The sequence below is a fragment of the Sus scrofa genome, chromosome 11 (assembly GCF_054392235.1).
Source record: "Sus scrofa isolate SSC_HxYL_T2T_F1_AM1 chromosome 11, Sscrofa_HxYL_maternal_Yorkshire_Landrace_v2.0, whole genome shotgun sequence".
Classification (NCBI taxonomy): domain Eukaryota; kingdom Metazoa; phylum Chordata; class Mammalia; order Artiodactyla; family Suidae; genus Sus; species Sus scrofa.
This window is the reverse complement of record NC_139393.1, coordinates 72627419-72646543: the sequence shown is the minus strand read 5'-3', so window position 1 is coordinate 72646543 and position 19125 is coordinate 72627419. Positions and strand designations below refer to the sequence as shown.

At 37.8% G+C, this 19125-nt stretch overlaps 1 protein-coding gene across 4 annotated transcripts in view; it reads left to right on the top strand.

The window, feature by feature from the left end:
• The window catches only part of UGGT2 (UDP-glucose glycoprotein glucosyltransferase 2), a 171828-nt gene that overhangs the window by 53779 nt on the left and 98924 nt on the right, over positions 1-19125 (top strand). For all 4 annotated transcript variants that reach the window (XR_014819754.1, XR_014819755.1, XM_021065792.2 and 1 more), the window contains 5 exons: positions 619-710; positions 7637-7787; positions 14843-14962; positions 15842-15927; positions 16490-16625. Coding sequence is in view for 2 of the 4 variants with exons in the window: in XM_021065792.2 (XP_020921451.2) it covers positions 619-710; positions 7637-7787; positions 14843-14962; positions 15842-15927; positions 16490-16625 (585 nt within the window). In the remaining 2 variants the exon portion in view is untranslated. The remainder of the gene's footprint in view (positions 1-618; positions 711-7636; positions 7788-14842; positions 14963-15841; positions 15928-16489; positions 16626-19125) is intronic.

Below are 19125 nucleotides of genomic sequence, written 5' to 3'. Positions count from 1 at the left end.
TCCAAAGTGGCCCCAGTGAATGGGGAGCCGGGAAGTGATTCTCCCCAGTCAGGCCTTGCAGGGGTTGGGGTGTGCTTTCTATCCCATGCCCTGTTGCACCTTTTGAATTTTCCATAATGAACACATGTTATCTGCTCTAAAATAAATGAATAGTATTATAAGCCTTTATTTTTAAAAAGCTATTTTGGGAGTTCCTGTTGTGGCGCAGTGGTTAACAAATCCGACTAGGAACCATGAGGTTGCGGGTTCCATCCCTGGCCTTGCTCAGTGGGTTAAGGATCCGCCATTGCCATGAGCTGTGAGCTGTGGCGTAGGCCAGTGGCTGCAGCTCTGATTAGACCCCTAGACTGGGAACCTCCAAGTGCCGCGGGAAGTGGGCCTAGAAATGGCAAAAAGACAAAAAAAGAAAAAAGGCTATTTTGGAACATAATCATGCCCATGTGTTTGTTGTCTATGGCTGCTTTTGTGCTACAAGGGTAGAGCTGAGTGGTTCAGCAGAGATGACAGAGCTGGCCAAGCCTGAAATATTTATTGTCTGACTCAATAGAAATAGTTGCCAACTCCTTACAGCTCAACTGTTGTTGTATCACCTGGTTAACTATTCTTCTCTGTTTCCAGTATCTTCTAGATGAATTTGAAATTCAGCCAGGTGATGCTTATCTATATATAAATGGACTTCATATTGATATTGATTCTTATGATCCTTTTAGGTAAGTATTGAATTATTGATACAAGCTGTAGTTTATATATGAAGGTAAACATTTGTGTTAAATTAAGTATTTGTTAAAATACAAATAATCACTTTAAAGGTGAAGCAAACATTTTTTGATCGTGTGAAACAGCTTTTGTTTTGATAGGATATTAAGTGTCTTTGAATGTCAAAACTGGAGGAGACCTTGGGACATTTGTTCAGATGAGAAAATTGAAGTTTCTGAATCCTAGACCTCTACTAGTCCCATAATTCAAAACTATCTTTAATTGACAAGTAGGTCCATCATTTAGCAGGGAATTGTCTTGGGACAGGACTGAGTAGCCAGGGAGCTGTACTCTCCAGAAAAGAACTTAAATCTGAGATGTTTTCCCCAAACCAAAAGAATTTAAAGTGCCTTTATCTATTAGAAAAGAAATTTGAAACTATAGGTTGCTGGATACTATCTCCTTAGCTCAAAAAAATTCCTCAAAAATGCCGTAGCACAATATTTCAAACTCTGGTATTTATCATGGCCAGTGACCTATAAATTAAAGTCATGGGCTGAATAGAAGAGAAATCAAATTGAATTTATTTCTCCTTTAAAGAGTCATAAAACGACTTTAAAAAATCATATTTAGAATATAAGGTGAATTTTGTAAACCCAATAGTTCAAATATTCAGTTTCAGTTGAATTGAATTTGCTTTTATTGAAGTTAAATTGTTTCATTTTTATAGCAGTTTGGAAATGTATGAGAAAATACAGGAAAGGCTGAGAAGTAGAGTAATTCAAGTTGGGCTTTTATCTCTTACTCTCTCTTTTTTTTTGCCTTTTTAGGGCCACACCTGCAGCGTATGGAGGTTTCCAGGCTAGGGGTCCAACAGGAGCTGTAGCTGCTGGCCTACACCAGCCACAGCAATGAGGGGTCTGAGCCGCATCTGCAGTCTACACCACAGCTCACGGCAATTCCAGATCCTTAACCCACTGAGCGAGGCCAGGGATTGAACCTGCGTCCTCATGGATGCTAGTTGGTTCGTTAGCCGCTGAGCCACAATAGGAACTCCTGGGTGTTTATCTTTAGTTGAATCTTTGGACCTAATACTGGGGAAATGCTAATCTGAAGTACATAGGATAAGCACTACATGTAGAGAAGAGCAGTTATTAGCTCTTGGCTGTAAACTTCAGAGGATAGAAATTATACCTGTGCTCAGGAAGAGTGAAAATAGGTTTAAAAGAGGGCAGAAGTGGTAGGTAGATTTTGGAGAGTTTTTTGAGGTGATGTATGGGGAAATTTTCTTAGCAGGAACAATCAACATGTAATTTAGAAAGGCTATAGGTCATTTAAGAAATAGAACCTTCTTGGCTCTTCCACCTGGTAATTAGTGATCTGCTGGATGGTGATACATCATTTCTCCTCCTTGATGGGATCACCGGTTGTAGCAACTAGAACTCCCTTGAAGGAAAAGAAAGAAAATACAGGAAGATATTTATATCTTCTGACATTCTTCAGCACAAAATAAACAAAGAGGTGCTCAGGAAAGATCAGAACATGTAGAATAAAAACAGTGTGAAGAGGCTGATGAATGGAAGAAAATGATGCAGGAAATAGAAGAGGAAGGAAAATGTCCTTGGACTGAAGTTATGTCCTGAGTCTAGAGAGAGGTCCTAGGCAAGGCGTAGTTTAGAATTGCCCACTTGGGAAAAGAAAGTGACGGGGAATTACTTTTCTCTTTCTTTCCACCTCCTGTCCCTTGCTGCAGTTTTGGGTTCCGGAGGACTGATATCATGCCCACAACCTAACCATTCTTCCCCTGATCCCTGAGGACGTCAGCATTTGTGCAGGCCAGGCTGTGCGCAAGCCCAGCTCTCAGCCATAGGGAGACGAGGGCAGTGGGAGGCAGTAGCAGTGACCAGAGAGGAAAGCAGGTAGGACCGAGTCAATTTGAGGAGTTCTGTACATGTGTCTTATGTACATCTCCTACCTAATCAGAGCTACTTAGTAGGCATCCCAGCCACAGAATGGACCAGGCTCTGGTTGAGGACAACTGCTCAAATGACTCTGGTACAAACTGGATGTTACTTATTTTGGTAGCCAGTCCACTCCTGCTTGAGTAATGTCACTACAGTGTCATTGCCAGAAAGAAAGAAGTAACAAAGGTGTCTTGATATTCCCACTTCTGTAGTTTTTCTGTTATCTTGATGAAGTTGTCTGGCTCACAGTTCTTTTGACCTCTGGATAAATATGTATTTGTAATGCAAGCAGTGTTAAAATTCAATATTATAAAATCAATTTAGTATTAAAACTTGATTCAGTAAATATCTGAATACTATGCTATAGAGACTGCTAGATACCGGGTGTATAGTGGTGAACAAGACAGAAATATCTTAACAAAATTTACAGTCTGGTGGGATAGCCGATATTAGATAATTGTATTATGATAAAGGTTTATAAAAGATGAAGTACAGTCATTTGGGAGTTTTTAACTACAGGGATTTAATGAAACATGGGGACGGTGAATATCAGATTTCTTCAAGTAAGTGGTGTTTAAGGATGAATCAGACAAAGTTGGGAGTTAGGGTTCTGCAAGCATGACACATTTGAGAAAATGAAGGTCTAGTGTGGCCACACTGTGCAGTGAGGGGGAGCTGGAAGAAGCTTAGTTCTCACAGGTGGGCAAAGATCAGACTGTGGAACCAAATTTTAGATTTTTGCCTTTTATCTCATGGGCAGGAGAAACCAGTAAAGGATTCTGAGCAAATTTAAAAATAGCAACTATTTAAAATAAAAGAAGCACAAGGAATTATTTTAATTATTTAACAGTCCAGAGGAGTTTTCCTGATTAAAAACACCTAGCATATTTTAAGAACTGGTTGGTTTATTTTCAGATGGTATCCAAAATTCAAGATTTGGGAATAGCAAGAAGAAACTAGTGCTTTTTGAGGGAAACTGTGTGCTCAGTAGTAAATTCATTTAATCGTTAATACTTTACAGAGTAGTTAATACTATTCTCTTTTTAGAGCTGGGGAAACAAAGACGCAGATCTCACATAAAGATAGGGACACAGCTAGCAAATAGTAGTAGGATTTGAAATCCATGTCCTTAACAAGGTACCACACCTTGTGACTCTATCTAGATTTTCTGTTGGTGGTTTTCCTCAGAAACTAGATCAAGATAACAAAGATAATCGTTATACAAGCTATGAAGAATATTACAATTCTGTCACACAAGTTATCTGATCAATAAGAATCATAAAAAATGTAAAACAGAACTTTGGCAGGGCCATCCAAAATTTTTATTTTACAAATGAGAAAATTTGGACTAAAGGGATTAAGAACTTCAAGAAGGAGTTCCCGTCGTGGCGCAGTGGTTAATGAATCCCACCAGGAACCGTGAGGTTGCGGGTTCAGTCCCTGCCCTTGCTCAGTGGGTTAACCATCCGGCGTTGCGGTGAGCTGTGGTGTAGGTTGCAGACGCGGCTCGGATCCTGTGTTGCTGTGGCTGTGGTATAGGCTGGTGGCTACAGCTCCGATTGGACCCCTAGCCTGGGAATCTCCCTATGCCACGGGAGCAGCCCAAGAAATAGCAAAAAGAAAAAAGAAAAAAAAGAACTTCAAGAAGCCACAGTGAAGTAGTGTTATAGCCCTGACTAAATCCTATTATTGGATTGGTAAATTATGATTTAAAAAAAAACTTTTTTTTTTTTTTTTTTTTAATCACACTCGTCTTCTAATAGGTTTGGAGGTGGAAAGGGTAAGAAGTCTGCTTGGTAGTTTGCTGTGCTGTGCTGTGCAGTAGGACCTCATTGCTTATCCATTCTAAATAACATGCCCTTAAAATACTTAATAATTTTTGTCACTGAAAGGATCAAACATATTTAAGAAATGTGTGTATATATGTATATAATATACATTTTAGAGCTAAAGAATATTTTTGTTTTTTAAAATTTATTAGTGTATAGTTGATTTACAGTGTTGTGGCAATTTCTGCTATAAGGCATAGTGACCCAGTCATACACATATATACATTCTTTTTCTCATACTGTCTTCCATCATATTCAAGAAACTATGTCCATTCTCTTGGGGTAGAATGTGATGGAAGAGAGTATGACAGAAGGAGTGTATCTATGTGTGTGTGTGTGTATGTGAGTGTATAAGTGGGTCACTACACTCTACAGCAGAAATTGACACAACACTGTAAATCAGCTGTACTCTAATAAAATAAAATGAAAGTCTGCTTTGTAAAGTAGGGGTCAGGACTTACTAGGAGCTGAGCTGATGTTGAGCTGATGTCAGAAAGCCAGCTTGAAATAGTTGTAAAACAGCCTTAAGAGATTAGATATTAGATCTTTAGTTTTTTTTTTTTTTCTTTTTGGTCTTTTTAGGGCCACACCCATGGCATATGGTGGTTCTCAGGCTAGGGTTTGAATCAGAGCTGTAGCCATTGGCCTACCGCACAGCCACAGCCATACCAGATCTGAGCTACATCTGTGACCTACACCACAGCTCAGGGCAACTAATGCCAGATCTTTAACCCCCTGAGCAGGTCAGGCATCAAACCTGTGTCCTCAAGGATACTAGTCAGGTTTGTTAACCACAGAGCCATGACGGGAACTCCTAGATATTTTCTTTTTAAGTATAGATATATATAGTCCTCCCTGAGAACTGTATTCCAAAACCCATATATTGCTTTATTCTGATTCTATTCATTTCTGAAAGGGAAAGTGATTTCCATGAATGGATTTTTGAATGATGCACTTAGGTTAAATATAACAAATATGAATTTTAACACTTGGTGTCAAAAAGTAATCATCACAGTTCCTCCTTGCCTAGTAGATTTTTACCTTCTCAGACATTAACACACTTGGTAGTCTATACCGCCTTATCTTTTTAAAAATTTTTTATTACTCAATGAATTTTATTACATTTATAGTTGTACAACAACCATCACAACCAAATTACAGTATTTCCATCCCAAACCCCCAGTGCATCCCCCCACACCCCAACCTGTCTCATTTGGAAACCATAAGTTTTTCAGAGTCTGTGAGTCAGTATCTGTTCTGCAAAGAAGTTCATTGTGTCCTTTTTTTAGATTCCCCATTTAAGTGATAGCATTTGATGATGTTGTCTCGCTGTCTGACTTCACTTAGCATGATAATTTCTAGGTCCATCCATGTTGCTAAAAATGCCATTATCTCTTTCCTTTTAACGGCTGAGTAATATTCCATTATGTATATGTACCACATCTTCTTTATCCACTCCTTTGTCGATGGACATTTAGGTTGTTTCCATGTCTTGGCTATTGTATATAGTGCTGCAGTGAACATCGGAGTACATGATCTTTGCGAGTCATGGTTTTCTCTGCATAGATGCCCAAGGAGTAGGATTGCTGGATCAAATGGTAACTCTTTTTAGTTTTCTGAGGAATCTCCATGCTGTTTTTCACAGTGGTTACACCAATTTCCACTAACAGTGTAACAGGGTTCCCTTTTATCCACACTCTCCTCAGCACTTATTGTTTGTAGACTTTTTAATGATGGCCATTCTGGCCGGTGTAAGGTGGTACCTCATAGTGGTTTTGATTTGCATTTCTCTAATGAGTGACGTTGAACATCTTTTCATGTGGTTTTTTTTTTTTTTTTTTTTTTTTTTTTTTTTGGCCATCTGTACATTTTCTTTGGAGAATTGTCTGTTTAGATCTTCTGCCCATTTTTTGATGGGGTTATTTGTTTTTTTGGTATGGAGCTGCAGAAGGTGTTTATAAATGTTGGAGATTAATCCCTTGTCAGTCGATTCATTGCAAAGATTTTCTCCCATTCTGTGGGTTGTCTTTTCATTTTGTTTAGGGTTTCCTTTGCTGTGCAGAAACTTTTAAGTTTAATTAAGTCCCATTTGTTTATTTTTGTTTTTATTATCATTACTTTGGGAGGTGGATCTGAGAAGATGTTGCTGTTGTTTATGTCAGAGAGTGTTTGGCCTATGTTTTCCTCTAAGCGTTTTATGGTGTCTGGACTTATATCTAGGTCTTTAATCCATTTTGAGTTTATTTTTGTGTATGGTGTTAGGGAGTGTTCTAATTTCATTCTTTTCCATGTGGCTGTCCAGTTTTCCCAGCACCACTTATTATACAGGCTGTCTTTTCTCCATTATATATTCTTACTCCTTTGTTGTAGATTAGTTGACTGTAGGTTGCATGGGTTTAATTTCGGGCTTTCTATCCTGTTCACTGATCTGTTCAGGGCAGCGTTGTGTTCCTTGGGCTTTCATGTCTCAACTCTGCTGCTCCACTGGCTGAGTGACTGGGTAGGAGGCTTCACCTCTCTGAGTCGCAGTTGCATTGCTTGAGACTTGCTGAGGTTGTGAGGAGACTCGGAGGAGCTCTGTTTGAAAAGTACTTGGCACATAAACTTTTTGTCAATAGATTATTTATCAGCAGTGATACTTTCTGTCATATTAAAGCTATCAAATTATTATATATGTAATTAGGAATGTAACTAATATGTATTCTAAACAGATGTGAACTTTCATGCTTTACTGGGGTTTCCCCTGCATTAAAATTTTATGTTTTAGATCATGTTTGATGTCATGTTTCTGTATTAGCTTAATCCAAAGAGTGACCTACTGTATTTTATTTTTTCCCTTCCTTTTTGGCCTGCTCAGGGATGAGCATATTTTCATTTCTTTCGTGAAGAATGTAATAAATATACTTTGTTGTCTTATCCTTAATAAAATTTAGTTACCACTTAAAAAAAAATCAGCATAAGTTTTCCCTGGATAAGTAATTAGAACTCCTTGTCTTTTTTGTTAATGAGTTTAATAATATATTTTCCTGCTATTAAAAAAAAATCAGTGAAACTTGTTAATACCTTGAGAAACTATAAACTTTAAAGGATTTAATAAAAATTTTTGGTAAAGCAAAATAAAATTATTTTTTTTCTCTAAACCTAAAGTCTATTGGATATGCTGAAACTAGAAGGAAAACTGATGAATGGCCTCCACAGCCTTGGGATCAACGGAGAAGATATGAGCACATTTTTAAAATTAAGTTCACGTGGTTGGGAAGATACCTATGCATTAGATATTAGGCATTCTTCTATAATGGTAAGTGTCCGTGTAACCCCTTATTTTAAAACCATTAGTACACTTAAAAACTTACCATAAAACCAAGTGTTGGCAGGCTTTAAAATAAATTTAAGCATTTTTGAGAGAGGTTGTAGGATAACTCAGAAGAAAAAGTAGAGCTACAGACTCTTCCCCTCTCACCCTTACATCTTCTTTCCCCTTCCACGTGTTCTGTATATTTCTTCCCAAGAATACCTACTCTGTCCTATTCAGCATCGTTTCCAGCCTTAAAGATAAAAGCAAAGTAAATGAGCAGCAGAATCACATGAACCAAGCAATAACAAAACACCAGATGGTTAAAATCTGAGGAGTTTAAGAATGTCATCTTAATACAGTGAAAATCTTGCTTAACAGTTTGCAGTAGCCTTCCAACATTCTGTGAAATGGACCTTTGCAGAGGGCCAAATATTACAGCCTAAGTGAATGTTTTTTTGAAATCTGAGCACATCAGTTTTCCCTGCTGAAAGCACAAAAATAGCCTTGGTATGAGCTACTAGGTGTAAATAGCCTACTCCAGTCATTTCTGAAACAGTGACATTTTCTTTCTTACCACTACCTCTTATCCCATTCTTACAAAGCAATTTTTTCTCTCTGTCCAGTTACCCCTACTCTTTTTTCAATCTTCGAATCCAAACAATACTTCCTGAGGGAAGCTTTCCTTAACCATCCGGATTAGATGATTATTTCATAGACACTTTGTGTCCAGAATCCCCAAGATCACCCTCAGGTTTGGAGATGTGCTAAAAGGACTGACAAGGCCTGAAAGTTGTTATACTCATGTTTATCATTTATTAGATACCAATCAGTATCAGAATTAGAAAGTGCATGTGGTGAAGTCCAGAGGAAACCAAGAACAAGCTTCCAGGAGTCATAGTGGAGCTTCACGGGACGTATTTAATGTGATGCGTGACCATGCTCAGTGCTACCTACTAGGGAAGCGGATTTGAGCCTGGGCTTACAGGGTGTTTAAAAGGGTCTGGAATTTAAGCATGTAATGGCCAAGTGGCTGATGTTAGTCACTAAAGCTCCAGACTCTGAGAGGAAAAGCAGGTGTTCATCATAAATCATGTTTATAGAAAATTCTGTACACTAACTGCTAGAGCGTTCAGCAAGGCCCTCAGCATGTGCAATGCTGTCAGAACATTCCAAGAGCTCAGTTCCCAGGAGCCAACCTAGAGAACCTTTTTCAGGAAAAAACAGGCTCTTCTTGGGAATGGGCAGGGTGTGGGCAACCCAGGCTTGCTGAGTTTAACCGTTTCTCTCTCTCTCTCTTTCTCCCAAGTAAAAACGTAATTTTTAGCAATGAAACTCTAAAAACATTCCAGTTACAATGTAATCAATATAAGTATGTTGATATCACTTATAATTTAACATTATTATAAAGAGTAACTATTAGAAATGAGAAAATAAAGGTGTTGCAAGATATAAAAAATTATGTAACTAAAACTCCTTAAGGGAAACTATTATAATTACTAAGAACATTTAGTAATATGGGCTTGAAGTAACAGTAAACAGATTAAAAGCTTTTTTCCAAAAACCATTTGAAAGACATAATGATTTATTCATAATATAAAAATTTAAATACCCTGATAATATCTTTTTTTTTTCTTTGTCTTTTTATGGCTGTACCATAGCATATGGAAGCTCTCAGGCTAGGGCTCGAATTGGAGCTGCAGCTGCCAGCCTACACCACAGCCACAGCAATGTGGGGTCCAAGCCATGTTTGTACCCTACACCACAGCTCACAGCAACACCAGATCCTTAACCCACTGAACAAGGCCAGGGATCAAACCTGCACCCTCATGGATACTAGCCGAGCCAAAGCAGGAACTTCTACCGTGGTAATATCTTAATAACTACTATGTAATGAAATAATCTTAATAACTAATAACTACACCTTGACTGGGGAGCTATAAAAGAAGGATAAAGGGACACATAATATTAAGTGGCATAGCCTCTATAAAAATTATGGTTAGGGTGCCCTTAAAATATTTATGTATGCTTGAGGTAGTAATTTCATTGGAAACTATTATAAAGAAATATGAAATGGAGAAAATCCTTATGCCCAAAGATATGATCATCACTGCATATTCATTAAATAAACAATAAAACTAATTAGGTATATAACAGAAATGTTGTATGACCACACAATTGAGTATTTTTCACACATCAAAACTAGTGTATAGATATGTTTTAATAACTAAGGACAGTGGCTGTGTTCTCATGTTATGCAAAAAAAATGTAGACATATATTATCATGTGAAAAGACACACAGAATCAGAAGTAAGTATATCAGTGTTAAATTATTAATGGGTGATGTGGTTTGGGTTTTTTTTTCATGCTTTTCTATAAATTTCAAATTTTAATGGGTATTATTACTTATATGATCAGGGGAAAAAAATGTTTAAGGAAGAAAACACCAAGCTAATGGTTTCCTATAAAAATTTAAGAAATTCTGTCTGAAGTATCTCATTTATTACAGTTACTTTTGTCCTACCCGAACAGACTTCCCACTTGTAGACTTACTCCACCACCCAAGGATCCTGAAAACAGTAACAGCACCAAAGAAATGCCATCTTCCCTGAACATCAGAGACCTCAGACGAGGAAAAAAACACATTACGCTATTAAATAGTTACTGTGCTGTTTTCTAGAACAGTGACGTGTTTATTGGTACTGTTTTTTGTTTGTTTTTTTAACTACTCTTTAGACAGCATGCCCTCATTGGCTGGATTTTACTTTTACTTGGGTGTCTTTAAACGAAGTAACATAATGTTTTATTAGGAAAAGGAGGGACCATGTTAGTAGTCCTAATACTTTATGACTTTTAAGCATTTTTGCTTAAAATTTGTGGGAATGAGTCACACAGAAAATGAGGGAAGTCATTTTCAAGGCTATTCTGGACATAGGAAATAGATCGTAGATCTAAAGAAACTTTCCAGGAGTTCCCGTCGTGGCGCAGTGGTTAACGAATCCGACTAGGAACCATGAGGTTGCGGGTTCGGTCCCTGCCCTTGCTCAGTGGGTTAACGATCCGGCGTTGCCGTGAGCTGTGGTGTAGGTTGCAGACGCGGCTCGGATCCCGCGTAGCTGTGGCTGTGGTGTAGGCCGGTGACTACAGCTCTGATTCAACCCCTAGCCTGGGAACCTCCATATGCCGCGGGAGCGGCCCAAGAAATAGCAACAACAACAACAACAAAAAGACAAAAGACAAAAAAAAAAAAAAAAAAAAAAAGAAATAGCAAAAAAGACAAAAAAAAAAAGAAAAAAAAAAAAAGAAACTTTCCAGTTCCCTGTATAAAATACCGTCGTGGTCCTCTAAGGTTGGCTGTGGAGGCTGGTCACTCTCACGGGGGAGCAGCCTGTGCCTTCCCCACTGTCCACACCCTCCACGGAGTCCTGGTCTCCCGTACTGCTGTGAAGTCTCTCCTGCCCAACTCCTGGACAGCTTCGGGAGACATTCTTTTTCCAGAAACTTCTCTCTGTGCATGTCATGAAGTAATTTTTACTGAGGTAAAATATGCATTACATAAAATAATGCTCTGTTAACCATTTTAAGTGAGTAATTCGTTGGCATTAAATATATTCACAGTCTTGTCGAACTGTCACCGTTGTCCATTTCCAGAACTTTTTCCATGGTTCTTAAAATGTTGATTCCCACACAATTTCTAGTTTTTCCGTTTTTCATATGGAGACAGAGTTTCGGAATTCCTTACTCAGCCATTTTAGCTGATGTCACTCCCTAAAGCGAACCTAGAAGATGTGAACTATAAAGCTTTCGCGTTCTCTGCTTCACTCAGAAAGGGAGTCAGCCTCTGACAATATGACCCATCTGTGACTATTTGTTGACCTGTATAGCTCCTTGGATGCAGAGGAGATTGTCTTCTAGGTTCTAATCTGTAGATGACAGTATCTTTTTTCAGTGTTTGGGTAGCCTAGTACATAGAAAGGCCAGAGTTACGAACCACAGAACTGATGGGGGTGGAGTCCTGGAGTGTCAGCGCCACTTCTGCACACGACTCTGAGGTGCTCTTCTAGGCACCGTTGCTGCTTCCCTGTTGGGTAGTCATTCACCTGAGACTGAAGAAAGGGGCAAGCCCTGGGCCTAGTCAGTGTGATTTCCATGTTGTCTCAGGAGTTCTCCAAAATGGATCATGATGTTGCCTCAGTTACTTCACCCAGCATCCTCGCTGTAAATTAGGCCATTGCCAGAGCTTTCTAACTTTAGGATTAGTGAGAAGAATCATGTAGGGTGCTTGTTTTAAATGGGGATTGCCAGGGCCTATTCTGAGATTCTGATTTAGTAGGTCTAAAGTGGGGCCCAGGAGTCTGCATTTTAAACAAACACTTTCCGCTGTTTTGATCCACATTGAAAGTGACTCTACCTCCAGCCATTAACTCAAGTTCGGTGGGACTGATACATAAAGCTCAACAATTTCTCACTTGAAATAAAAGGTAGAACTACCCGCCAGAGGAATCAGATACTCACATCCTCTCCTCAGTGCCACCTTCTCCACCGACGTAGGATTCTCAAAAAACTTAACTGATCTGCACACCGCTGACCAAGTCTGTGGAGACGGCCAGTTCACGTGGATTCCTGGCCTATTGTGAGCCGCTTTAGAATAGCTCCTATCAGCTTTGCATCTTAGTAAGAATTACCGCAGAATCATTTACAAGAGAGTACTAAGGATTTTTCCAGGGAGACTGTCGTTCTCCCTTCTAACCCAGTACCACCAGGCCAAATAGTGGAAGGAAACTAACCCCAGATCCCGTGATACTTGTTAACCACCAAGAGAAATTGTTCAGCTGCGCACGGTCACCCCTCCTCAGGGGTCTTGGAGACAAGTATGTCTGAGCCGAGTTAACTCCCTCTCCGCTCTCCTTTCCTCTCCTCTGGGAAAGTCTCCTTTCCGGAGCCTGATGTCCCTGTGCTGATATGGGGTTCTTCTCTGAAAGCCACGAATTTGCCTGGTTCGCTTCTTCCTACTCAGCCCTCCTGTGTATGTCTCTTAATTCTGTCTTCTCTCTAAAACCACTGCCTCTGGCTCAGGTAAGCCCTCCAGAAACTCAGGTCGAGATTTCTGCAGGAGCCGCCTCACTCCAGGTATTGCAGTGGCCATTCCTTCTCCCCTCCCCATCTTTGAGCTACATGTATGGTAGACCTTTGGCGTGGCTCACTCATCTCTCTTTGTTTGAATTTTACATTAATTTTTCTCTGCTTGCTTTAGTTAGTATATGTTCTAATAATCTGTCATCAAGTTTCCTAATTCCTATCTCCTTTTGTGTCCAGTCTGCAGCCAGACCCACTTGACATGTTCTTCCATTTCTTAATTACACTGTTTTTAAACTCCAGTGTATCCCTTTGGTTCTTTTTAAAAAAAAAAAAAAAAAATAGATTTTAGTTCCCTGTTGAAATTTTCTATCTTTCCATCTATTTTTGTTTTTATTAAAATATATGGTGAGTTCCCATTGTGGCTCAGTAGTAACGAACCTGACTAGTATCCATGAGGACGTAGGTTTGATCCTGGCCTCGCTCAGTGCGTAAAGAATCCAGTGTTGCTGTGGCTGTGGTGTAGGCTGGCAGCTGCAGCTCCGATGCAACCCCTGGCCTGGGAACTTCCTATGCCACAAGTGCAGCCCTAAAAAGACAGTCAATAAAATAGAATATGTAGTAATTGTAGTTATTTTAAAATCCTTGCCTAAGTCCCTTTATAGTGTTTGTTTTTCCTCCTACATTTTGATATTTGGTCCTTTTTCACAGTTTTTGGTAAGAGCCAGAAGCAAAGCATTGTAATGTCTGCTCTGGCAGACCAGGTACCAAATGCTTTAGTGGTTCTGTTTAAGCTTGATTTTAGGCTTTGTTCGAGCTCTTCTATTTTGTGTCTTATTCCTAGGGTCTGGCCAGACTGGGTCTCAAATGAATTCTGTTTAGCAAAGTCCCTCCACCTTGAACTCCTACCTCTTCCTCCTCACTACCCTGTTATGGCTGCAGATTCAACCTCCCCATTTCTGTTGTCTCCTGGTCTTTTTTTTTTTTTTGAGGAGGAGGAGGAGAGTGTTGCCATGGGTTCCTGCAGATTAGTAGTCAGTAAATGACTAATTTCTGTGAAAAAAATTTTGGGAGGGTTTCTCCTCAGCACCTAGATTTTCCCCTACCTCAAATCCCACCAGTTGGGCAGCCCTGACTTTGACTTCTGACTTTCCCAGTGTGTAGGACATAGGTCTTCCCCATATTGGGACCGCCCAGTGGGACTGTCAGTCTCAGTTTGAATTCTGTTCCTCCAGGCTGCAGTTTGGCAAGTGCCCCCACGGACAGAGTGGGGGTGGATGTGGAGCTTGCCTCCTCTGCCTTCTGTTGGCAAAGGTTGTGATTCCTCAATTCTCAAGAGTTGGTTGACCCCTGCCTCCATGTCTCTTCATAGTGGTTTCTGTGTTTTCTCTGCCTTTAATCGTTTTTTCAGGAGGGAACAATAGTCTAAGATATTTCATCTTGGTTAGAACTGGATGTCCAAAGTGTTGGCTTTATAAATTAACTTTTATAAGTCACTTTATTTTCCTTATGTACAAGTGTTTAAGTTTTAGAGGGAAGGTGGACAACCTCATTGCCTCCTCTGCTGCTGATAATTAAGATAAATGCTTATCTCTCTTAAATAGTTTATGAAGAGTAATTTTTATGTATTTTTATTTTTTAATATGAAAAACATGAGTAAAAGCAGTCATTTGTTTTGGAGGGAAGGCTTAATGTAAAAGGAAGCCACGGGAATATAAAATTGTTGCACATAATGTGTTCCTTAAAGAATATTCAACTAGCTCCTTATACTTAAGCAGAAATATATCATAAATATAGAAATAATTTTTTAAATCTAAAAAAACTCACAGCATTGTAAGTCAACTATATACTGCAATGAAATTTTTTCAAAAATCTAAAGTATAGAAAATCTTGTGTATATTTCACTTGCTGTTTGATAGAATGAAATCTGGGTTTGAAAATGATTTAATTATTATTTTAATACAGATTTCTGGATTCTTTTCTAGTGGATTAATGACTTAGAAAATGATGATTTGTATGCTTCGTGGCCTGCAAGTTGCCAGGAACTTTTGAAGCCAGTATTCCCTGGAAGTATCCCTTTAATAAGGCGTAATTTTCATAATTTGGTGAGTTGTATATTTTGACATTTCGTGTACATCTCTTATAAAGATATCAGCATTCTTTTTGCACTACTTCACTCTTGGTAAATAGGCATCTGAGTAGTAAGGGAGGAAATATTTGCCTGATGCAAGAGCTTGAGATGAGGTGGCATGCTGACTAGGTATCAAAAGCTAACAGTGTCAGACAGCCTGCCTTGCCTCTTACTGTTTAACCTTCATGTACTTTTATAATACCAGTGTTAACATGACGGGTCGCTGTTACATTTTCTAAAAGTAATTTATGATCAAACTCTTCTTCGCTATATTATAAATACTAATAAAGTTCAGTACATTTCGGCAAAAATACGTGAATACCACTTTATGATATTTGCCTGTAAATTTCATTATTACAGTATTAAATGTAGAACTTTGAAATATGAAGAAAAACACCTAGGGCTTTATTTTTTATTTTCACATAGGAAGTAAATATTGTATTTCCTACAGCAGTCTAGAGTGAGTAGATATTAATGCTGTATTTTTGTTTTTTGGTCAAAATTAAATTTCTGCTTCCTCTTTTAAAAAGATTTGTCGCAGAAAATCCACTGAACATTTCAAATAACGTATTTCACTTCTTACAAAAAATACTTACTTTGTGTTATGCTTTGAAGAGAGGATGAGTAATCTGATTAAATTTCAAGTATTACTATATTTGGATATGTAGCATTTTAGAAATTATTGTAAACTGAAAGTCTTCTATACATTCCTCAAAATTCTTTAAAATTGCTGGAAATTAAAAATTACATCTTGAATTTTGTACTTTTAGCGACAGAAATTAAATTTGAATTTCATGAAAATTCTGGTGTCAAAAAACAAAACAATGATTATAGACTATCTATTTTCTTTTAGGTTCTGTTTATTGATCCTGCTCAAGAATATACCTTGGATTTTATAAAACTTGCTGAACTTTTCTATTACCATAAAATTCCTCTTAGGTAATTGTCAGTATTTAACACACTGTCGGCTGAAGGAAATCCAGTGATGTTCCTGTTGTGTTTCACAGAGTGTTACTGTGGAGTTCAGAGTGGTGGTTATCTCTAGGGCCTGACACACGTAGCCGTGTGTTGTGAAGAGTCAGACACCCCTGTGATAGACTTTATTAATCAGCTGTTTGGTAATCTTGGTTACCCTGTTTTCTTTGGAGAGAATCATCTTATCACTTTGAGTACTTAAACTAGATCCATTTCCCCCATTTCCATTTCTGTGTTGTGTTAAGAGGACACTTGCCCCTCCCCTTTGTTTCTGGAGAAAAAAAAAAATAGCCTTTTGATAATATCACCACCAGAGAGAGTTTTACATTTTGGAGGAGTCCAACAAAGATGAGGATTTGGGTGAATAAGCATCGTAAATCAAACCTTTTCAAATGGTAATACTCCTCCCCCCATCTGCTAACACATTCCCTCCACCTAGATGTTCTAGTCTAAAAATGTTTTGAAATCATGGTTTATTATGATTCAAAAGGTAGGTGTAACATTTCTTATTCATCTTCTTTCCCAGAATTGGTTTTGTGTTCATTGTTAATACAGATGATGAAGTTGATGGAACAAATGATGCTGGAGTTGCTCTTTGGCGAGCTTTCAACTATATTGCAGAAGAGCATGGTGTATCACAGGCATTTATTTCCATAATACATGTGAGTTGATCACTACACATAATTTTTTTAGAATGTATAGTGGTTTTTGCATTACTGTAATTATTACTAGTTATTTTAACATTTCAAAATTGATAAAAACTAGCATGGTTAGTACACATGATAAATTTTGATTCTTGCAACTCCCAACTGAAGTACATAACGTCCCCATTTTATAAATAAGGCAACTGAGGCCCTGACAAAATATATGAATTTATTTAGGTTTACCCAGCCAATAAAGAAACTTGAATTGTATATATAACTTTAGAGGAAATATATCAAAAGAAAACAATTACAGAAGAATTCTTAAACTGGTCTTGAATTAAATCAGGAATAAAAAGATTATTTCAAATTTAAATATTCTAAATGACAAACTATATAGAGACTTTCTAGAGAATTTCAAAGGAGGAGGAAAACTTCCCCACAGCATATTTAGATGGTAATATTGGTACTGAGTCTGACTGAGAGACTGTAAGAAATGTCAGAAATTGGTAGGAATCTGATTAAGGAAGAACAAGGGATAGCAAGACTATTTCATAATTGAGGTTTTGAAACTCTATTATGGCTGAAAATGGAAATATAGTTGCATTAGTGAACTATATTATTGTTACTAGGAAGTCAAGTTATAGCTTAAAAAAACCTTCTATTCGTTTTCATATTTACTGTCCTTTGGCTTTTCAGCCATTATTCCATCGGGAAGTGGTTCTTCTTCAAGCCGAAAACAGTATTACCAAAGCTGTATGATTTTCCCACCTGTTTCTGTAGCTCCAAGGAAAACCACTAAATGCTTCATTAATTCATTGTCCTGAGGTGTAGAAACCACCTACATTTCAGTGACTCAGGGTACATTGTAGTCTATAAAATTGTACCATGGGATAAATGTCAATATTGTGTCTCAGTCTTTAATTTTACTGATTGGTGTAAGATGTTATAAGTGATTCAGTCAGACTGACATATCTTTTATTAAAGTCTGCCCACCTTATACTGAAATGATCAGTATGATATTCAAAACAAAGAAATTTTAAGACCTTCCAAAGTTATCTCTACCTTAATTATTTATAATTAAGAGATCTAAGTTATGTGGGATCTCTAATCTGTAAACATTTTGTTCTAGACATTAATTTGCATGTGATGGCATATTTGGCTATCCCTTGCATTTTGAATTATCTACTGTGATGTTTGGCATACTACTATGATCTCTTGGAAAGCTGAATTTTACATGTAAAACCATACAATTCAATATAAAGCAGCATAGTACTTTCCGTGTGGCTCACAACATCAATATAAAGCAGCATAGAAGTAGGTATTAAATATGTGACACAGCCTGTAAGTTGTATTTAACAATTAGAGGAAAAAGAAGGAAAAATAAATGAGGAAGGGATATTTAGAGAAAGCATCTTAGAATCCACGGGGTCTGAAATGTGAGAATGTTGGTAGTTTTCCAACCTATGTATGCTTGTGACCACCACATTTTTGTATAGAAAAGTAAAACATTATTAAGGTAACATTCTGTTGAGAGAGTGTTACGTCCATTAAATGACTTAGCTTTGCTAATTTAGAATAATTTGAGGAAAATCTTGCCTTTTATTAAAATACATGACTTATGAAATCTCTCTAATACTGTTTCATTACTTTCAATGAGCAAATTATTTTATCTACATTAATTTGAAAACACAGTATCAGAAGATAGGCAGAACATAACAGAAAGCCAAAGTCATAATAAAAGGATATGGAAAATATTGAAATATATTGAATACGGTAGAGTAAGTACATGAGTAGTACTAATTAGTGGTACTAACTTTATTGTAGTAAGATTACCTAACTTGGTATCTGAGCTCTACCACATGGTGACTATACAGACCTACATCTTCTCATTAAGTGTAATAATATTTATGTCAGAAATGAGAAAAATGCTAATAAAACTTATGGCCTCTAATTTGGCAGTAATTAAGAAAGCTAGCTGGGAGTTTCTGTCATGGCTCAGCGGAAACGAATCTGACCAATATCTATGAGGACACAGGTTCAGTCTCTGGCCTCGCTGAGTGGATTAAGGATCTGGCGTTGCCGTGAGCTGTGGTATAGATAACAGACGCAGCTCAGATCTCTCAGTTGCTGTGGCTGTATTGTAGGCTGGTGGCTACAGCTCAGATTGGACCCCTAGCCTGGGAACCTCCATATGCCATAGGTGCTGCCCTAAAAAGAAAAGAAAAAAAAAAAAAAAAAAAGCTGGCAATATCTTATGTTAATGAGAATGGAGAACAATGGGAATTTCCTTACACTGTTAACACTGTCTACAAGAATAGATGAATTGGCACAACCACTTTGAAAAACAGTTGTAATACTTCACAGTTTAAAGTTAAATTTGCATATTCCCTAAGCACACATACACTGTTTGGGGGAAACCTCTGCTACAGGAAACTGTTATTAGCAGAGTCATCCACAATAGCAACAAACTGAAAATTACAATATATATGATGTGTAATGTACTGATACATGTGGGGTG